The following is a 20,768-nucleotide window of genomic DNA, read 5'->3' on the forward strand; positions in this document are numbered from 1 at the left end:
GATGGACTAAAAAGTTTCTACCTCTTCCAAATGATCACTGAAGGCAGGAGATTTCATGTGTGTCTCCTTTGAGAAGCTTTGTACTGGATTAACAACTACTTTATCTAGCAGACTGGAGCAGTCTATAGAACACATCAGGCAGAGCAAAATATCTGCAGTCATACACTGTCACTGTAACATTTAAAATATGTACATTCTATTTTGAGGACACAAATACTGCATACTACAAAAAATCCTGAATGTTGCTGGTTCTACTATATAACATCATTATTCCCTTCTGTTACATCCAGTCATCAGTGACCATGACCTTCTAAGAATTCAAGCAGAATCTTGTGTCAAAAGAAGTCACTGAGCTATTACATTCATGTCACTTGTGGGCATGCACAAACACTGCATAGCTATCCAAGAGGCAAAAGGAACAGTTAAGGCCACCACCCAACACTTTATGCCACTTTGAAGGCTCAGGCTGCCCAGGATCAGGCCTGACATACATATGTGATCTTAACTCTGCATGGGTTTTGGCTAATCAATAGATTTAGGCATATCCTCTCATATTTATTAAGCAACATCAAAAAATTTCTGATCAATACCATTTTAATAGTGGGTCTAAAATTTAAATATCCTCAGTTGCAAAAAGATACTGAATCAATGTTTTTGTTGCAAACATGGTTCTCCAGAATAGCTGAAGTTGTGTCTCCCTGCAATGCATGCATGATTATCTTTTTCTGATTTGTCCTCCTTGCTTACCGTTTTTGGTTCTCTGTGCCTTAAATATTGAATCTGTTCTGGTCTGGCTATGGCCTGAAGAAGCGGGTCTGTCCCACGAAAGCTCACCTAATAAACTATTTTGCTAGTCTTTAAAGTGCTACTTGACTGCTTTTTGTTTTGACAGTTTTAAGGAGGGTTAAGAAGGCATTCTGAGCATTGTTGATGCAGGTCAGAACCTCCTTCCCCAAAGTGGTACCAATAGTAACAGAGAGGTAGCCGTGTTAGTCTGTATTTTGTTTGGTTCAAGTGGTGTCAAGTGACTTCCTTCCTAGAACTCCATATATTTATTTCATTGAATTTTGAAGGCAGAATTTCTTCCCTGGGTCATTTTTCTGGTGACTGATCCTTTAGAATTCTTCCTTCATGCTGGGTAGACTGCTTTCAGACTCTGTTTCTCTTCTTCGCAAGTGACTGCAATGAAAATTTCACTTTGTCTTCTCTCTACAAACTTTTCGTGACACGGACATCTCTACATTGGTCACCAAGGAACCCCTGGATACCGGTGAGAAATTAGCCACTGACTGAAGATTTTCTTCCTATTTCATAACAGGTAGAAGATATTAACCTATCCAGAGCTGATCTCTCCTCCTGATTTAAAAAAAGGAGGAAAAATTCCTCCTCAGTTTTAAACTTCACTACTTCCACATCATGACTATAAAAATTAAAAGCACAATTGTCTGGATTGGAGAATTTACACCATTACTTGTGATTAAATGTGAACAGGGAAAGCATTTCAATAAATAAAATGTGAGTTCACAGTGAATTATTTTGCCTTCTCAGTAAAGCTTTCTAACCTATAAAATGAATGTTGCCAACTTGAAGGAGGAGGAAATAGGAAACAAGTTTCTGTCCCATCCACATATAGCTAGCTAGATAGCTAGCTAGATAGCTAGAACTTACTGTGGTGACAAGTAACAACTAAGTGTACTACCACTGAAAAGTTAACAAAAACCTGGTTTTCCCTTTTTCTTCACTGTTGTACAGTCAGTTTCACTGTTTCAAACAGTCTGGGGTCTGCAGACACTAAGATTACAAAAGGAGTCTGCCTTCCCATTCCAATTTTATTTCAGCATCCGCACAGGAAAAAATGTTGAAAAGCACTGGCTTAATGCAGCAATTCTAGTCAAAGGATTTCATACACCTAAAAGGTCACAGTAGCACCAGCTATACCCATTTTTCAGATTGGTAACAGACAACGATCTAAGTGACATGCCAAAAGCCAACAGAGGCAATTAGATTCAGGGTAAGAACTCTAGTTCCTGTCTCCCAGCTTGTGTTCAGTCCATGTCCAACTCTGAACACAAAATATAGTTAACAACTAGGTTATGTAAAATAGGCAAAGAAGGAAGGGGAAGAATAGGCAAAAGCAGAAGCCCTTCATTTGATTATACAACTATTAAGAAAGGTATTAAAGGGCTGTACAGCAGGGGAGGAAGAATACATAAGCAGAAGGAAAATGGGTACGGAAGAAGGAAAAAAACATGCTATCAGAGTTGGAGGGATGTTATGTAGCACACACATCCACAGCAAGCCGCTGGCCAAGTTTCTCCCCATTGCTTCAGATTTCAGTTACACAGTGTTGACTTTTGTATTTATCATTCTTCTCTTCAATTCAAAGGGGAGGGGCAAGAGTTTGTAGAGTTGTGTGCAAACATCTGTCTGTATTCCATACTCACCAAGTTTGGAAAAAGCTGTGCAGCTGGAAGTACAATCTTAGCACAGATGTAAAACTGAGATGCGGCAAATTTGCGGCCATTTACAATTCCATAGCACTTCTCACAAGCGTGGGAGCAATAACCCCATAATCCTGGCTGAATTCCAGTTCAGGTAATTACATTCTATCTACTCAACCACAGACCCCATCTAGTTCAAGACTGGCAGTATATTTTTTTTTCACTTCCTGACCTACAGTAGTGTGAAATGTTGCCCTGTGCTGTTAAATGGCTGTTGCTGGTATGTCTGTGGCTGAATTAGAGTAGTGGGAAAGTACTCTTCACTATACTGAATTTAAGAGGAGAGGACTGCAATCCATAGGAATGAAACAGTTAAGAAAGCTAATTTATGATACTGCCCACTAGTGCTGCTAAACTTAAGGTTCTATCAGTGGTCTAAATTGTACACTCTGTTTTCCTGGAGTTTATAACTTGCTTGTAAAAATGTGATCCACCCGCAGTCTGGCATGAAAGCGGATTTATATACATCACATATTTTACACAGGAATCACTTTGTTCTATTAGGCTATATTTTGATTGGAAAAAAAAAATACTGTTTTCATGACCTTTAAGAGGAAAAATCAAGTATGACCTCGTGAATAGCCCATAATATCCTGGTTGTTCTAAAGAACTGCAATGAAAAATTAAAATTCTGGAGCTAATGAATTGAGCGAATTGTCAGAAAAACAAAGAGCAAGCACTTAGCACAAATGTGTCTCAATATTAACAGAGAGGAAACCGTGCTAGTCTATATACTATCAAAACAAAAAAGCAGTCAAGCAGCCCTTTAAAGGCTAACCAAATAATTTAATTAATAAATTAGTAATTTGTTAATAATAAATTGTCTTAATATGGTTTTAATGCAGGGGACTGCTCACACTGTTTTGTGAAGGGCTGCACATACAACTCATACCTGGACTAGCTTCTTAGCACAGAAATATATATCAATAGCATCTAAAATACACATTTACACAGACTGTACAAGTTCCGATGGCCTGAAAGCAAGTCATTTTCCTAATTAGAAAGCTCAATACACTCATCGGCACACGGTCCCCTACCTCTGCACCCAAAAGGATTCAAATCCAGGGTGATACTCCCCATCTAGCACACAGCTGTGGTTTTGCATTGTAGCTGGGAGGTTACTTATGATATCTCCAAAGGAGCTATGATACCAGCAAAGCAAGTCAGTGTTGGCTTTTGAAAACTTGTGCAAAATGAAATTTATAGCACCGTTAATAAAATGCCCATTTCTGTCCATTGGTGACACTGTCTCTCCTTGTAATTTTCCACACATGCAACTTAAGTCAATAGGCATTTTGTGCACAAAGACTGCCGCATGGAATTAGTACAATTAGTTTTTGCTGGGAGTGCAAAACTTTCAAGAATACTTCAGAAAGAAAAAAGCGGCCCCAATTCTACGAGCAAAATAGTAAAATTCTCTTTCTGCACTAAGAACAGCACTGAGCCCAAACGTATCTACATTTGTCCAAATTGAAGTATGGGAGAAGATGCACGTAGAAATAAAATATTCTATATTAAACACTGGCATCCAACCCCATGCCCAGCTCAGTGTCCTCAAGCATTTTAAAGATGCTTCTGTTTCTTTAAAAGATAGAGAGAGCGCGCAGTTTTATTTCACTTTTGTAAACATCCTAACATTTTGGCTGCCGCATTCCTATGCAATCTTCAAGGATTTAAAATTAAACATTAAATTTTGAAACTAACTCAGCATTTATGCATCTCATATGATCATATGCTAAGCAGGGTCCACACAACTGGCTAGGTAATTTTGCACAGTTCTGAATTTAAATCTATTGCTAAATTTAAGGGGGAATATAAAAGACCAAAAAATGGGTTACATAAAAATGTTGGGCAGAAGAGAACATTCAGAACTATTTCACAATCTTGTGGAAACCCTGGGTGCGTTTGGGCAGTGCAGACACTTGCGAATATCACATGGCCCCCATAACTGCTTTGCTTACTCAAACAACTAAAAACTACTCCCTCTTCCCCCCAAATGCCTGCTCCACTTTCCCCTCATTAGTTCTGCTTCTTGTGGGTGCCTGAGTAACACTAGAGGCATTTCCAGTTTTAAAGGCATTTGCTGAGTTTAAGAAATTCTCCCCATCTCCCCTCCCCTCCTCTGGTTAACTTCTTTGTGGAGTCTGCTGTATTTAGCAAGGAGTCTTTATAGTATAGTATTGAAGAGTCAGCCACTTTCACTCTTCGTTCAGTAGGCTGCCCACCTTCTCAAAGCTAAGGATGGTCAAAATATTTACAATACAAGACTGCAGGTCAAAACTTGCTTTCAAGTGCTCTGAAACAACATTAAAAAGTGATAATTTTCCTGCCAGCCTCTGTATGATTAAAAATGGGCAAGCAATCCTCTGATCTAATTTATAAGGGTTCATATGAGTACAAAGCAGGGAGCGAAGACCTGTCTCAGGAGAACCTCTAGGACCATGGAACTTTGTAATATGCATATTCTGCTGCACGGAAAGCAATTCAAAAATTTTCATTCTATTCCATGATTAAGGGACATTTCAATGAGCCAAGTTCAGGTATATTTTCCTTTTCCAGAAAAAAAACAAAAAACAACTATAACTTGAGTCAAAAAGCTTCTGAAATTGGCATGATGAAGCACCCACTAACTTTCCTGCTCTGCTCAGGCTTAGTAACAGGACACAAATAAATGTCAGGTTTATAACAAAATATTTTCAACCCCATTTTCTTCAAAGCAAACCAACTGTGGATAGGCTAGGAAAGGACTGCTTAGCAAATTGGCTTCCAGCCACTCAGTCTTCATCTCTCAATGAAATAGTAATGTCACCTGCTTCTAGAATCCCTAACCTTGAAGGCATTCACAGCAATTAGCTCTGATTTTCAGACTTTGTGTTCTGCCATGGCATTAATAAAAACACAACTCAACAAAACATATACTCTGACTTCTACTAACATTGGTCCACAAACAGGCACAAATTTCACAATAGCTGAGGTCATTCCCTTTTAGCAATTTGAGTTTATGGGAGAACACTGTTAGTGGTTTTAACTTAGGTTTCTGCAATTGCAGTTATGCTTATTTATGCATTTAGAACACATAATCTAATACACTTAGGTTTAACTTCTTCACTCTTGACATTCTTTCCAAAAACAAAAGGTTTCCTGCTGTTTTCACTCCTTCAGTAAAGAAACAAAATTGCTGTCCAATAAGTTTTTAAAAATACAGACTACAGTGAGGGCACTTTTAAAAATCATTCATAGATCAATCTTCTCCACCAACCTGACTGAATCCCTCATGTTTCTAGAAAAGGAAGGACAGGTTGAACCTCTCTAAACTGGCACTCTCCCATCTGGCCACATTCGTAATCCAGCACGATTTCAGTTAGCCAAACAACCACTTATCACTGTGTCCAAGTTTGCCATGGTCCCACAAAGTTTGTTTACAGCTACCAGTCCTGGCTGTCAGTGTTCTGTGCTGCTATTTAACTGTAATTTGCCCCTCAACGTCTTCTAAGAGCCCAGTAAGCAGTGGAAATTTTAGTAATGTGCTAGAAAATGTTGACCTCCCACAGTCTGGCAAATTCTCTCATCCGGCACTAAGCAGGTCCCAAGACTGCTGGACGAGAGAGGTTCAACCTCTAGTAGAAATATTTTGTGATTGTTTGAGAACTGGGAATGTTTTAAGTACATCCAATAGTTTCTTAATTGAATTTCTTTCTTAAAAATGAAGTCACCAAACTTGCACTGTTTCTGAAACAAACTGATACGTCCCTATATGGTAAATGTTTTTATCTTCAAGGTGCTTTGCAAAATTATGGGCCCAATTCTTAAGACCTCACTTAGGGAAAATGCCCAGCGAATGCGCTGTCATAACCAGAGCATTTGGACTTGTTATTAATGTTCTTGTAAAGTGACTGTAGACACAAACAATGTAGCACCTTCTGTAACAATTAAAACATAGCATAGCTTAGTTTCGACTTGAAGTTGTTTCACTGCAGTCAAAAAAAATTCAAAATGCCCACAGTGGTACAAAATCAGGCCCTGGAGCCCAGATTCAAAGAATTCCATGGGACAATGCATATTCTCCTGTAATGTTAGGTCCTTTATTCATTTACATTTAAAAAAAAAAATCCTACACAAAGTTTAACTATCATACTTTTACTTTTCATCCATCTATCTAAAATATTTATTGGGCAGAGTCACTTTTGAGATGTGGGAGGTTTTGTTATTAAAAATAAAAATAAGCCAGTTTGTAGGTTGCAAAGTAACAGCGTATTCCTTCATCTTTCACTTACAGTTCTATTTGTTCTTGCTGCAGAAGAAACCCAGAATCTAACGTTCTCTTTTTAAATTCAAACTAGAAAAAGGCATAAACATTTCACTGTCCTCTGAGATTTTTAAAAAGAGCTGGGTGTGGGGAGCTTGGCTATTTAAATGAAGTCTGGAAAACAGAGCTTCCAACCAGTCCTTTAGAATGTTTTGTGTATCTTAGTATGTGTGTGACTGCATTTATTTTGACTGGCACATTCATAGACGAATCACAGTATCTTTCTGATTGTTTTAAAGAACTGCATTTTCAATTGTGATCCTCCAATCCACTTAATGTTGTTTAGAATGTACTTGACTATTTCTGAATATTTCTACGTGGTGTACAAGTTTGAGCATGCTTCCAACACTGCACAAGTATGCCCACCAAGCCCCAAATAACCTTTATAATGAGAAGACCACTTCTGCTATTGTATGGCAAGTCCTAAAAGTTCCTCTTTTTTTTAAATGTGTATTTACAGAGAACAGCTTTGTTAAGTGAGAACGGAGATAGCCAGAAAGCAGGTTTACAGACTACTACTGTTCTTAAATATCTCAAGGATATGTTCCTACATCTTCACATTCCTGTAAGATACCACAAATTACTGTTAAGCTCCACATCTTGTGTGATGTAACTGGATGTTACCGGCCTCACCAAAACCTATTATTTTTTCTATTGTACATTTTACCCACCTTTCCTAACCATTCTCTGACTACCTGAATCATCCATAAAATAAAAACATAATTTAACATGTTTCACATTAAACTTTACTAGAACTCTGAAGAACACCTGCAGAACCTCTGAACATGAACGGAAGAGAAATTTACTAAATATATTTCATTCAAATAGTGTATGAGGATAAAATGATATGGAAGAGACCAATGAAGATGTCATCTGTATTTCACAGCTAACAAAAAACCAACCTCCTATGAACTCTGGCATTCCACACATGCTATTAAACAGAAATTGTTCCTTCTACATTAACAAACCATATACAGCATGGCTCAGTAACACAGCTGTTAAATTAACTTGTTTATATGCTACTCCCAGTATTAGGAGTTAAGCAGTTCCACGTGAGATAATTTGGGCAGGGTAATAATCCTGAAGGTGCTTCTTCCCTATAATTGATACACCATTAGGTCAAGTACTTTTAAATAAAAGATACACAACTACAGCCACAGAACAAAACAGCAGATGAATCAGAGGTCTGATAATTTAAAATTAAAGGAAGATGCAGTATATATGGCAGCAGATAGAATTCTTTCATGTGATATTTTAGATCTGAGTTCTCCTATACTACTTTTTACATCAACATAATTTCAGTTGAATTTCTCTTGAAGTTACAGTAGCCGATCAAAAAGGAGGATCAGGCCTATTTTACTAACCTTAGGTCCAATCACCACAAAATTAATTTATTTTGAAAAACAGAAGAAGGAAAAATTTCCCTTTAACACAACACAGCAACATCCCGTCTTCTGATGGGTCACAGCCACTCTAAGCCACGAGTGGTGACACTGTCACAAAGCTGTGGCTGCATGTATTTACCACCTAATTGTGGGGTTTATCCTCACCTGACTAAAACAGGGTGTTTGTTAGTTATTGGATAAAAGGTCCAGTCAGAAAACAATTGGAGATGGCAACTTAATGCAGCTAAAACAACTCCTCTTTATTTATAGATCTTAACTTTTGTAATGATGTTTAACAAACAAAAAGCATCTGACTGGGATGGTCTATCATGGAGAGAAAAGAGGATTTTTCTGTTAACTGTTCAAGGTTTGCTTAGCTCTAAATCCTATTCTTATTAGGGGAAACCATATGTGAAAAGATTTGTTTGATTAGCTCAATCACTACTTTTTTTGAAAACATGTTTTAAGACAAAATACTGAATAATCCTGCATCTAACTTTTTTTACGGTCTACATATGGTGATTTCACAGTTCTAGTTTTAGATATGCTTTATATTTCGCAGATGTTCTGCCGTATTGTATTTTTTTCCTGTCTTTGTTGCAGTGAAATTTAATGAGAAGGTACCAGATTAACAACCCTGGAGACCGATATCTTATATTTACCCACAAAATATAGGCAATAGCCGTACACGACACAGCACTACCTGACCCACAGGGAACAGTTATTTTTCATTGTCATATCTGACAAGATTCCTTAATTAGGTCATACGCATTATGAACAGATTTGAATTTGCAACTTAGATTAACCAATTGATCTTAACAGAAAATCCACTCAGGCAAAATTACTTGCAAACTATTTTCTTAATTTTTTTAAAACGTCTTTTTATTTTCACTTAACTTTTAAATGTTCTTTCATGGCACCAAAAAATCCTACCAGACATTTCAACATATTAAGTATGACAACCTGTGAATTTACAGCAGAAGGAGTTTACTGCAAAGATTAATTAAATCTTCAACACTGTTATAGTCTGTTACTCCAGCTAAAGACACCTGAGAAACATCTGGCTATTGCAAAGTTTGCCAGAGAGGAAACTAAATTTTACTGAAGAGAATAACCAATTTCAGATTAACTGTCATGCCACCACATGACAAATAGCTGAAGAGGCAGATGAAAATTATGAAAATCTGTTTAACAGATTTCTGTTTTAAATGTGTTTTGTCTATAAACACCCCACCAAGGCCCTGCAAAAAGGCACATTCTTAACTTGAAGCACGAGTGGTCCCACTGCAGTCAATGGGAACTGCTCATGCTTAAAATTAAGTCAGCCCATCAGTGTTTGCAGGAATGATACCTATATTGAGCCATTTAATCTTTAGCAAAAACTAAATGATAATCACTTATCTGAGCAAATAGCATGAGTATACCCTGACAATAGTCTCAATGTTTCTTGCTCTCAGTGAGTCTGCGTAAATTTTGTATAGCTTCTTAGTCTCTCTCCCCATCAACATTTTACTCCTCCTAAATGAAGCTCTCTTATAATGAAATTTAAGAGCAGCAAAGGTTGTGAGATATCTTAAACAGCAGCACATTTAGACTCTTTCAACCAAATTACGATTTTATAATTAGCTAGTCAAGGGGATTAAGTCTGCATTATTTTAAAACAAATGGTGGTGAGAGGGAACACAAACAAATTATAGTTTAACAAAGAAGCATATAACCTGCTCTTGTTGATTTGAATAAATTGGTTACATGATTTTTCCGTAATTTTATTTTAACTCATTTTTTGATTCAGGGTATATTCATGAATTATACATTTTTTTAAACTTTGTTTCTTGGAGAGAGAATAATTTGTTTTTAAAAAAAAAAAAAAAAATCAGCATTTTATTGGCTGTAATGCCTTTTCATGTGAATTTTAACTCTGATTATATAAAGCTACAAAAACCTACAACTCTATAGGACCACCATACTGAAATTCCGCACTCAAGCTTACAAGTATATGGGATCACATCCTGCCATCAATTTGAAAGTAGATATGAAGAGAGTTGTCTTTAAAAACTGATGGCACAAGAAATACCCTGTCCTGGGTTTTTAAATCTCAAAGCCACTAAAATGTTAATTTGGAAATACACATACAGGTTAAATACCTGCCATCTTCTTGGGATCAGCATGCAGGAACATTCAAAAATGTCCAATACATGTGAACTGCAATGCCACATGAAAATAGAAGCACTCCATGTATTTGGAAACTATGAATAACAAAATCCTCGATGAAAAGCATTCCAAAGGAGGAAAATTTTCAGGAAACAAGCAAATTCCATTAAATCTAAACAATTTCTGCCAGTTTAAAGGATGTGCATGCCTGATATTGTACTGAACAAAACAGTCATTAATAAATTGGATTTAGACCAATAAAAAGTTTCATTAACCAGATGTGTTTTAACAATTAAAATTTCATTCAAGACGAACTTATTATATTAGAGTATTTGTTTAAAATACAGCAGTATTTATACCTGACAATTTTACTCAGAGGCACTCTCTGAATCAAACTTTGAGCATTAAGTGAATAAATCACACTCAAAGGTTTTTCCCCGAATGTTCGCTACGAACAACAATTTTACACGGTGTAACTCAAACAGAAAATAATTAAGCAAACAGTTGTTTCTTGTAAAACAAATCGTTTTAAATTTAATGACAGTGTTTTTTAAAACCTACAACTAATTTAGACTGATTCAATATATATAAAAATTACATCTTATGCTCCATAAATATTGCGATACATTTAAAAACCACTGCAGAATTGATTAAACTGTTTTCGCAAGGTAGTTTTCTGACATGTTTCAGGTTATTTTGTTTTTTGCACCAAGATATTAATCACATCAAACCTAAGACAACATTTTACAACATCAGATTGCATGGTGAGATTTCATTTTCCCCTCTATTACTTTATTTTAAAATTTGTCGCTATTCAGACTGCTTTGTATCATGAGTGAAATGTCTCAAAAACGAACAACTTATTTCAGGCTTAAGGCTCCCTATTACAGCAATTCAAAAAACAGAAGGTAATTTATTATCTTCCTACTATAAATGAATGCCAGTGAAACCAAAGTAAGCATGCAATTAATTTACAGGATACAAAATGGTTAGGACATTTTGCAAAGTGGAAGTATGAACAGAAGTACTTAAATCTGAGCCGTCATTATGGACAAATAACTTGCACTGTAAAGTGGAAATGCAAAATATATCAAATTGCCTTTTAGTGAAGGGGGAAAAATTCCACTTTCTATACTACTAAATTTTACTGTCTATCCACACACAGAGGCACATACACTTTTCCCACATGGTTCAAAACTATTGCCGTCTAGAGTAAACCATGGCACTATCGACTTACAGCCAATAACAATTACTCCATGCGCTCACATAACAGAAAACTGAGAAAGCAGAATCAATATGCACCTACCCACAACGGCAGGAGGCTTAAAATTAATTCAATAATCCGCTCTCCTGCTTCCAACGAGGGTCACAAACGATTTTACCCACAAGAAACTCCCTCCTGCTCTTATCAACAATGTTTAAGCCCCCTGCCCAGCGCAGTAGCCGGGCACCCTCCCTGACTTTTGCAAACCGCTCCAGAAGCGATAGGAAAGGGGGGGAGGGGGGAGGCTGAAAACCAAACTGCCGTGAGTTTCAACCCTCGTGAGTTTGCTTTGCTTTTGCCTGCCCCATCCGTAGAGTCTCCTACCGGGCACGGCTCTCCACGCTGCCGGCCCCTCGCCGGGGTGGGCAAGGGCAGAGGGAAATACCGGAGCCGCTGCGGTCGAGTCTGGGAGTTTAGGAAGCGGGGTGGGGGAAAAAGTTGCTCCAAGCGCTGCTTCTGCTAAGAGACAACCAGCGTGTGGCACGAGCGGGCGGCCAAGTGATTGACACTTCCCGGCCCCGGGGCAGGGTGAGGGGCGCTGCTGTGGTCGGGGGGGGGGGGGGGGGGGGGGGGCACGAGCTGCCCCGCCCCGCCCCAGCAGCACCGGAGGTGCTGAGCCGGGTCTCTCATCCCAGCGCAAAGCGCCCGCTGGGCACGTTCCCCTTCCAAGCTGGAGCGCGCTCCGCCTCACCGGGAGTCCCCACTGCCCGGCCAAGAGCGCGGGGACCGGTGCCCTGAGCATCCCTGGCCTCCTCCCGCCCCGCGCGGGGACCGGTGCTCAAAGCGCCCCCCGCTCCGTCCCCCCGGCCTGGCACTCACCACCGGCTGCGGACGGTGCTCTGCTCGCCCCGGGGCTCTCCGCGGCCCCGCCAGGGAAGGGAGGCTGGGGCCGGTGTACGAGCGGGCTCAGCCTGGCTTCCCAATGTGCCCTCCCGACTCCTGACACAGCCCCAGTGAGCATGTGCGGAGGGTGTGCGCACATGCCCGCTGCGGGAGCGAAGCCTCTGCCCTTACCGTCTTCCTTGCCAGGAGTCCTAGGGCGACCCCGCAGGGGGGAGGGCAGGTGCTGGACTGCAACGGCGACGGATCTAGTGGGGGGCTGGTCCGCCTCTGCAGCACTGCAGAACGGGGAGGGGCAGACGTGAGGTAATAGCTGGAACCAGGCTTTATAAAAATCAACCCCCCACCAGCCAGGAGATGAGTTAAAGTCGCCAACTTATTTCTTCCTTAAAAATAATATTTTGGGATTTATTTGCATTTCCCTGCTCCCTCTGAGCCTCCGGGGCGCCCCTAGGTCACATTTTCAAGCTTTCCTCCTCAAACAGGAGGGCTAGGAAGTTGAGAGAGAAATCTGAGAACCCCCTGGAATCACTTGTATCCAGAAAGGAGAGTAAAACATCTAATACTGTGAATCCTCACCATAAAAATCACTAGGGTTGGCAACACTCCGAGTTGTTACCTGAGTAATGATTGCACAGCGCCAGGGCTTCAAGACTGCACAGGGTGAGATACAGGGGGAGTTAGTCCAAGTACATTGTGTAAATGAATTTACTAATACAGTATTTTTCATTCTCAATTGTCTTTCTGATTAAGAGGAATTCAGAGTATTTACAACTAAAATACAAATCAAATGACGGGTAGTGACAATGAGGAAGTCCTGTGGCACCTCATAGATGAGCACATTTTTTGCACTTGACGAAGCAGCTCTTTGCCCACGAAAGCTTATGCTCGAAAAAAATCTGTTAATCTGTAAAATGCCACAGGACTTCTCATTGTTTTTGCAGATACAGACTAACACAGCTATCCCTCCGATACTATTTGAGTTGTGCTAACAATTATTTAGCCTGTTTTCCACCCTCTTCTGAGCTCATAATGCTGCTTTTGTGTTGCCAACCCTGCTTCCCTTTATAAAATGTTAATTGTTTGGCTGAAGTAATAACTTTATAAAATGTGACAATTCCTAATGAAAACCAATAGCTGTTTTGCATCATTTGGAAATGTGTAATAGTATAGCATGCTTTTGTTTGTTTAAGATAAATATATACTATACAATGGTATAAGTATACATTTAAATACAAAATGTAAAAAAAGAAGCTCTAATTGATTTAAAATGGGCATCCAAATGTCAAAACATCTTCATAGAAGTCAATTTCCACTACAGAAAAACCAACTGGTTTTTGTGGCAGTTTCCTCTTATACACATTGCTTCACTGAATGGTAACTTTGGGTAGGTCTATGCAGCAGCCTTATTTCAAAATAAGTTATTCCAGAACAGTTTATTTCAAAATAACACTGCTACACACAAAGGCCGTGGCCACACTGAGCCACCTTCTTTCAGAGGGGGCATGGTAATGTGGGATTTTGGAAGATGCTTATTAGGTGCTGCCATGAACATGCAGCGCCTCATTTGCATAAGGGCAGCAGCACATGATTTGAAAGTGCCACTTTCAAAACACACACCGCCCATGTAGCTGGGGATCATGCGAAAGGAGTCCTGATTTTGAAAGCCCCTTCTCAAAACCAAATGGCTATTTCTACATAGGGGCTAGTCCTTGAATAATGAGGTTTACCAGTTTTGAAATTATTTCTAAGTAGTTGTGTTGGTTTGATGCTAGGACACAGTTGTTTTGACATAACTTTGCATGTAGGCATACATACCCTTAGAGTGGCCTGATCCTGAAAACACAAGAGTAAGGTGATTCACCTGTGCTGTCCCACTGAGATCACAGATGTGCAGGCCACCGAGCTTATACACCTCCCAGATGGTACACATGCTGCCCCAAGCAGCCTCCACAGATTTTGCCTCCCTCCGATAGGGGAAGCATACCAATTCTTCTACCAGGAGAGTCAATCCACGTGAACTAGCTTGATACACGAACCATACATACACAATTAGAAACACTCACATATGTCCCACATATGCAAACAAAGGCACAAGAGTTAGAGATGCATTCTGACCCTATCAATGCAGGCACCTTACTGACTCATGCACGTTTCCTGCCTACCCCAACCACACATACACACACGTACTTGTTACATCCACCCTACATTCTCACACATACAATCCCATCCACATACATTAGTACACAGATGGATTTTACTCAACCTTTTGACAGTGGAACAAAAGCATTGCAACAAGACAGCTGTTTTTACTACAAAAATTCTTTGAACAGCCTGACTGCAAAATATTCCAAGGTTTCAAAAGAAATCTAGATTCCAGCATTAGTTTGGAGCTGGAAAAGTTCCTAATACGAACTGCCTTCCATAGCCCTGTGTGATGGGGTTCAGGGGTCCCCATGCACTGCACCCTGTCCACTGGCAGGAGTGACTCTCACTCAGCAGGTACAACAGGAGGTTTATTAGGCAACAGATGCCCAGTTTCTCACAGAAGCGTCAGTACAGCAGTCAGAGACAGTCATTCCAACCCATCCTGGGGAGAGGAGCCCCGGGGTGCCCCTCTGGGGTGTAGCTTTCCCCCTCCTCAGGCTGGCTGCCTTCCAGCTCCCTCTCCCCCAGCCCCTAACTGCCCGCCCCCGATTCAAAACCAGCTCGGCTCCCCCCTCCTCTTTGTTCAGGGCTGAGGTGTTACCTGCCAGCCTAGGTTATAGCCCCAGGGTCATCCTTAGCCACTGGGAGCTGCTCTGCTTGTCTCCCACATCCAGCCTGAGTCTCACACATGCACTCCCCCCACTCCATCACACCCTGCACCCCAAAACCAAACCTCTTTCATTTGTCTCACTCCTCCACAAATTCACAGCACTTATTCAGGAATACAGTCCAGTGCTAATATGGGTCACTCATGTTAAATTAGACTAAATCATTTCATTCTCTTAAAGAACATCTTCACTATCTGGAAGATCAACTTCATTAGGGTCGATCTTCCAGAGTTTGATTTCACACATCTAGTAGGGACACACACACACACACACACACACAAAACCCAACAACAACAAACAATGAAGTATCTGGGATCTGCAGTTGCCCCTGTACTATTCTGTATCATGAGGAGTAAAGAAAGTCAGTGGGAGAGTTTCTCCCAATTGAGCTCGCTCTGTGAGGATGGCCAGGTAAGCTCATTGTAGAAAAGTCAACTCTAGCCACACAATTGCTGTAGCTAGAATTGTGTGTCAACAGTCAACTTTAATGCCTAATGTAGACCTGGTCTGATTCTCTTCTCCCTAGACTTCCGACCCAGTGACTGTTCCACAGGTATGGAAGTAACTATGTCCTTCAGGACTAGTGTCTACAACTCTCTCCTTCCTCTAGTAACCTGCTTGACCTGTGGGACTCCTTATCAAGCAGGTAAATATGTAATGCTACTTCAAAAATATCTAGTATACAAAACATACTTTGGCCCTGATTTAACAGGGTACGTTAGCAGCGGCCCAGCTTTATTCATGTGAGCAGTTGTACTGAGCTCTGTAAGATTACTCGTGTGCTTAATGCTAGGCATGTGCCTAGTTTTATGATTATGTGTATTTGTGCCTAAGGACACCCAGGCATGGGCCAGTAGTTTGTTTTACTTAAGTATTGTACAAATGCAGAAAAAAAAAAAAGTGACAGTCTCCGTCCCCCCACAAGACTTTATAGGCAAAGGAATTAGGATTTGGTGTTTAAGACACTTTTTATGAGCTGATGGTTAAACTGTATATATTAGCATGTTTATTTATCTAAAGTAGTTTAGAAATAGGTCTAGTAGCACGGCTTTGGAAAAAAAGGGGGGGAATTCATTTTTATAATTCAAAATATTTTGAGCAGTTCTGATATGTAGTGCCTTATATCACTTTTCTTCTAAGCACTTAGAAAGTTGGAAAAAAAGTTTAATTATTTCCATTCGATGGCTGGAGGATCTGAGGCAAAGAGAGAAGAAACCATTTGTTCTGTAACCTATCACAAATCAGGATTAGAAATGGGGATTTCCTAACTCCCAGCCCTGTGCTTATTCAAATAGCGCATGCTGCCTCTGTGGATTAAACAACAAATGGATGTTGTGCAGACATATGTGAATTAATAAGTTCAGTATCTATACGTCCAATTACTAAATAGGCTTTTTATGTACTTACAGCTGAGACAGTTGAAGGGGGGGGAAAAATACTGTACAGGCCATCTGGCTAATGCTCCCAAAAGGATGCTTTCCCTTAAAGGCATACAATTTTCTCCTCAGACACCTGGGAGAGAGTGGTCTACTTCACCAGCACATAGGAAAAGAATTGAGACCAGAAGATCCAAGACACAAGTGAAACTATTCTTTCTCTACAGCTAGTGCATGAACACAACAGTGAAATGTACTCTGTCTAGTTGTTCATATATATTATTTATTAGGTTTGTTATTCAAAATGAATTAACCTTTCCACCTGACAGTGGAAAATGGGGAACCACATCCGCTGCCCTATTTCAATGTTATAGCTGTGTGCACCCATGCAAAGTTAGCAGAAACCACTTACTTTATTGGTTTCTTAGGCATCTCCAAAAGGTGGTTGCATTCAGAGCTGGTCCTGTGTCTTTTAGGAACGGAAAAGATAAAAACATTATCCAAAATGCAACAGGAGGAAAACAGCATATTCACTAGGGCTGATCCAGGTCCAGAATTTCCATCCCATGTAAAAACTCTCATTTCAGGAAAAAAAAAAAATAGGATTTAAGAAAATGGAATTTAAAAAGTCAGATGTGCAAAGTTTCCCATGGAACAGCAATATTTGAAAAATCCTGTTCCATAAAACCTGAAAGGGAATTTTTGAAACATATTCTTCTGGTTTCCCAGCTGCCCCATTGGCAAGCTCATGGTACATCTGGGGTGTGGGGGTCTGTCTGCTCATGGTGCCTGAGGAACCCCACTTTTATGGAAGCCTCTCTTGGGGACTTCAGAAGAGTTGGAAGCCTTAGAAGCACCAGATCCGCTGGAGCCTCCCAGTCAAGCTGCTGGACAGCAGAAGATTAGTTTTGTGTTTTTCCCTCTCTGTCACAAAATTATTCCCAGGGAAATTTCCCCAACTAAGTCTAGTAGTCACCGTGATAGGCAAGAAACAAACACTGCTACATCAGGGCAAACAAGCATTTTCCCAATATATCAAGCCAGGTAGCAAAAGGGAAACAACTTACCTGGAATACCTTTTCTGGAATGGCATTGTTGTGTAGACATTGCCCAAGAAAGCTAGGAAGCCCCATTTAATCCAGTCAAGGTAGAGAAGGGTGTGATAGGAATCCAGTCCAGCAGTATCAACCAAGCTTACACATCCAAGAGTTGTAAGCAAAGCCCCAGACAATCATGATATTAGCTTAGAAGTTACAAGATTTTATAAATAAAAAGTTTAGGATCCTTTGTATTTGTCTTCTAGTAATTGAAGCTTTAGGGTGCATAGGTTTTCAAACTTCTCTGCAATGTTGAAGGCCAATAACTCCTCACAAGCTCCTGAATTAGCTTTGTTAACTGTGGTCCAACTCTGGATAAGTAAATCCCTTCTTTTGATATACTAGTACATATACTTATCCCTACCTGTGGGATTTCCACTCCATGCATCAGACAACATAGTTTTTGCCCTCAAAAACTTATGCTCAAGTAAATCTGTAGACACTTGAATAGTGGTTACAATTCTACAAGCCTTATAGTGGTTCTTGCTTTTAAGTATTTTGAATTATTATTGTTCATTATATAACAATTAAATTATTTCACTTTAAAAAAAAAACAGGAGAGGCCTGCTGCCTGAAAGATCTTACAGTCTAGTATACAAGAGTAAACTATTCTAATCCTTACTTGTTATAAGGATAAACATAATTAACATTCCCCCTGTTAAGTCTTAAGCCATGCAAGGAACTGAGTTTACACCACTTGATCAAAAAAAAAAAAAAAAAAAAGGAATTTAAGCATATACTCAAATTTAGGCATCCAAGTGGTCTTAGACTGACTTCACCCCAGCAGAACACTTAAGTACTGACATGAGCATCCCATAATGAGAGTACTCAGTTGCTGGGAGTTAAGCATGTCCAAAGTGATTTGCAGAATCAGTGGCAGTGTGCTCACTCAGCACCTTGGTGGATTGATTTCTCAGTAGCTCAGCACATGCTTTAACAAAGACCCTCCCCCCAAATAGCAGGCATCTATTTATTATATTTTTGCATTTGTATTTATTTATAGTAAGCAAAAATCAGGTCATAGTATTAAAATTGTAGCTGTTTCTTTAGTACTTGTGAGAGAATGGTATTAGTTGTTTTGCCTTCCACTGCTTTCCAGCTCAGAACATTTGTCTCTGATAAACAAAGTGCATGTTAGCAATTAAAGCTCAAAATTAGGTAAGCAGTAAAAAGTAATCTGAGAGGAGGATCATAGCTACTGATACCATTGAAGCTGTTCTTAAAACATATGGTTTCCAATCATTAACACAATTCCTAAAAATACAGTCCTGCACCCAGTGAGTGCCTGGTCTTTTCATTGCAAAATGATCAAATATGCCTGGATGGTTTTTAATTTTGTATCCCATTTCTGTTTCTATGTTTTAAAAATAGAACTGTGCCAGTTTTACTTTAGCTAAGGATCTGTCCTTTTGATATCAAGTAGGGATGGCTTTTGTTAATTAATTTGTACTGCAGAATAGACTGGAAAATATACTGGAACTTTTTTTTGATACAATGATTGCAAATTTGCTTGAACATTTTTACTCCATCACTCTTTTATTGCAGTGGAAAAGTTGCTTTCACTGTGAAGAGGGTGAGATTTCACAAAAAGAACATGGTGGGAAATGTGAGTTGTTCCAGGCTGGAATATTACCATACCACTGAGAAAAAAAATCTTTACCCATAGGAACAGCAAGCTTTTGCCTGTGTCTGTATTTGCCTGAACATTGACTATCTGGACATTTTTAAAGTAGAAACTGAATTTTATAAACTTTTGGTACAAATGTTTAAAACAAATGTGGATTGATTTATCATTACCCCTCCCCCATTGCCATTTAATAAATACTTCAATAATGTAACAGTGCATGAACACACAGTAATAGGATGCAGAATTCTTCAGCTGCCCTAATGTATTAGCAGGTGTTGGAACATTAAATGCAAATAGTGAATGATTTCTGCTGACTCACCTTGACAGGTGCAAGTCACTAACCCCAAACAGGATATAAAGGAGATGGGATTGACTTCTCTGATAAAAGTAATAAGGGCCTGAAATAGGGAGAGAGGGTAGTAGGGGGAAACTCTAAGGTTAGTCTACTTTGTGAAGGGATTTTTTTTTAGGCTAAGATTTGTTATCTTATTTCCATTTTCAGTAGCTAATCAGCCTAGAGGGACTTTAGGAGCTAACCCCTTCGTTGGGTGTAAATGTTTGTTTGCTCTGGCTTGGAGGAGTGTTAGGAATCAATCACCTGTTGATACAAGCAGGGTAATGCTATCTAGCATTTATAATTTTGTTAGATATGTTGGAATATCTTAAAAATCTATTTTGCTCAGTGTTATTAGCCTTACTTCAAGAAATCTGAGCAGGTACTGTATACTGGACTTCTTGCTTTAGCAAACTTCCTTCTAAGTTACATTATGCTTGATGGAGAAACTAGGGAATAGCTCAGCTGTACTTCCAGTGTAACTTAAGTACCACATAGAAACAGGCTTTCAAACTTTCATCAAGCTGATTTATGAGCAGAACTAAGGCTTGCTTAGTACAACATTTTCACAGTGAGAGTTACATTCCCACAAAAAGTTAAGCTGTCAGGTACAATGATTGTGAGTCAATCCTGCCAGCTAAGCAGTTCCATTCAGATGACTGAATCTGGTGGACTTAAAAATGTTCCATGTTTTGAGCTAGAATTCCAAAGTGTTGTCCTTTACTACATGGCTGAAAGACTTCTCAGAATCCCTACAGTGGAAATAAGAATAAATGTATTTTGGTATTCTCTGTAGTATTTAAACAAAAAGCAGTCAAGTAGCCCTTTAAAGACTAGCCAAATGGCTTATTAGGTGAGCTTTCGTGGGACAGACCCACTTCTTCAGACTGTAGCCAGACCAGAACAGTTGGTCTGGCTATGGTCTGAAGAAGTGGGTCTGTCCCATGAAAGCTCACCTAATAAACTATTTGGCTAGTCTTTAAAGTGCTACTTGACTGCTTTTTGTTTTGATAGTGTATAGACTAGCACAGCTTCCTCTCTGTTACTATTCAGTAGTATTTGTAACTAGCC

At 39.5% G+C, this 20,768-nt stretch overlaps 1 protein-coding gene across 7 annotated transcripts in view; it reads right to left on the reverse strand.

Moving 5' to 3' along the window:
- The window catches only part of EYA2 (EYA transcriptional coactivator and phosphatase 2), a 172,817-nt gene that overhangs the window by 146,143 nt on the left and 5,906 nt on the right, over positions 1–20,768 (reverse strand). For 2 of the 7 annotated variants that reach the window (XM_075011584.1, XM_075011577.1), the window contains exon 1: positions 17,052–17,105. The exons of 1 other annotated variant lie outside the window; for it this stretch is intronic. In XM_075011584.1, the coding sequence (XP_074867685.1) occupies positions 17,052–17,071 (20 nt within the window). In that variant the 5' untranslated portion in view covers positions 17,072–17,105. Of the gene's footprint in view, positions 1–12,426; positions 12,537–12,621; positions 12,726–13,026; positions 13,136–14,311; positions 14,344–17,051; positions 17,109–20,768 lie in introns of those variants that run through there. 4 more of the 7 variants (XM_075011578.1, XM_075011580.1, XM_075011579.1 and 1 more) reach the window with 4 other exon arrangements.

Source organism: Carettochelys insculpta, chromosome 17 (genome assembly GCF_033958435.1).
Source record: "Carettochelys insculpta isolate YL-2023 chromosome 17, ASM3395843v1, whole genome shotgun sequence".
Lineage (NCBI taxonomy): Eukaryota > Metazoa > Chordata > Testudines > Carettochelyidae > Carettochelys > Carettochelys insculpta.